Source organism: Trichechus manatus, unplaced genomic scaffold, assembly GCF_000243295.1.
Source record: "Trichechus manatus latirostris isolate Lorelei unplaced genomic scaffold, TriManLat1.0 scaffold00150, whole genome shotgun sequence".
Taxonomy (NCBI): domain Eukaryota; kingdom Metazoa; phylum Chordata; class Mammalia; order Sirenia; family Trichechidae; genus Trichechus; species Trichechus manatus.
In genome coordinates this window covers 3,520,106-3,521,974 of record NW_004444086.1, presented here as the reverse complement: position 1 = coordinate 3,521,974, position 1,869 = coordinate 3,520,106, and the positions used below count along the sequence as shown (strand labels likewise).

The following is a 1,869-nucleotide window of genomic DNA, read 5'->3' as shown; positions in this document are numbered from 1 at the left end:
CTGATTGGCTACTCACAGTGTATTCAATCATGGGAGTGATTACATTAAAACACGGAGAATCATGGCCCAGCCAAGTTGACACACAATCTTAACTATCAACAGATGGGTACATTTGAGCAAAGACTTGAAGAGAAAGAGAGCAAGCCTTGAAGCTATCTGGAATAAAAGCATTGCCTGTCAAGTTCAAATGATAGCAAGGAAACCACGGTGACTGACATAGAGACAGTGAGGTTGAGGGAAAGAAGAGTTAGAGATGAGGTCAAAGCAGCCACAGGGGCCAGATCATATACGGCCTTGGAGGCAACTGTAAAAAGGGATGGATTAAAAAATTTATTATGTTTTCTACTTATTAAATAAATAAATAACAGTTGTCCTTAGATCAGGGCTCTTCTATGAGGTAGTAACAAAAATAAGAAGTTTAGCGAGAACCTCTCTCCCACCCTACCCCTACCCCAACAACCTTCCTGATGATTCTGTAAATAATCTTGTTCATGGCAACTCTATTCCACCCATCTAAATATTATCTTCTACGGAAAGCAGACACAGTCTTTTGCAAAGGTTTGTCACTACTACTGAAGCCCTGCTCTATATGATAAATCAGAAATCTTTTTTTTTAGAATCTAATTACCATTTCAGATACTGTACAGCTTCCCACCTTACCAATTTCTGAAAACTTCATCTCTCTTTTTCAGTTTCATATATGATATTGTTACTCATTATAAATTTAAAATAAAAGGTTTCTAAGAGAGGCAATGGTACCTGGTACAATGTGTCAAACTTAGAGCATGAACGATCTGTAGAATGTTCAGAACTAATTGTGTGGCGTTTGGATTTTTTTTTTCAGGGAAACTTTTAAAAGCAGAGTATATCCTAAGCAGTCTAATAAGCAACAATGGTGCAACAGGTAAGATACACTTATATCTTAACTATGACCTTTACCTTCAGTCCCTACCAGACTTCTAATTTAAGAACAACTTAACGAACTAATAGCTACTGTACAATAGAGGGTTCCAGAATTACCTGGGATGGGCTTTGCCACTGATGAATGATATGGCTTTGGACAAACAGCTTTTTCTCTGTCTTCTTATTTCCTCCAATACATCTAATACTTCCCTGCTTAATTGTAGAGTGTGTTATCTAATAGAAAAGAGCCATTAAGGCAGGTAACTGTATGGGCCTTAGGAGGGACTCAGTGGCAGCCTTTAAACTAATTTTGATGGGGACATAAGGATCAAAGTTAGAAGAGTAAGCTTGTGACCTTAGTGTATTTAAAAGCTTTGGAAAATAAATTCGGTTTTGCTACATAAAAATCTTTAATAAAAATTATTTTGAAATGGACTTCCTTTCAACACGTATCCATATATGCAAGGAAGCAATTTGCAATAGTTTGGTAACAATTTCATACTTCAGATTTTCTTGTGTGAATTTCTGGGCATTTCAATGAACAAATTTTCCAGTAAGTTGAACACAATTTACAGTAGATATTTAAGCTCAGTACAGATGGATGTAAGATCCTGAGCTCCTTGAAGCATATGGACGTTTCCAGTGGGAAGCTAGTTTAGAATAGAAATATTGACCCCACACCTCACTTATGGCCACCGTAACTAACCTACAATAGACACACTTCCCAGCTACTATACCACACACAGATTAAAACCTAGGAAGAACATGAAAAACGTGATGTGACAGAGAATAATAAGGGTAGATGTAATAAAGAGTCTGACTCTTTTTTTTTTTCTTAATTGTACTTCAGGTGAAGGCTTACAGAAAAAAAGTTTCTCATGAAACAGTAGTACACATATTGTTTTATGACATTGGTTAACAACCCCACAACATGTCAACCCTCTAACCTCTCAACCTTTTTTTTTT

General features: G+C 36.5%; 1 protein-coding gene across 1 annotated transcript in view; it reads left to right on the top strand.

Moving 5' to 3' along the window:
• ALPK1 (alpha kinase 1) overlaps positions 1-1,869 on the top strand; it is a 127,820-nt gene that overhangs the window by 113,365 nt on the left and 12,586 nt on the right. The window contains exon 6 of the mRNA XM_023740217.1: positions 845-904. Coding sequence (XP_023595985.1) covers positions 845-904 — 60 coding nt within the window. The remainder of the gene's footprint in view (positions 1-844; positions 905-1,869) is intronic.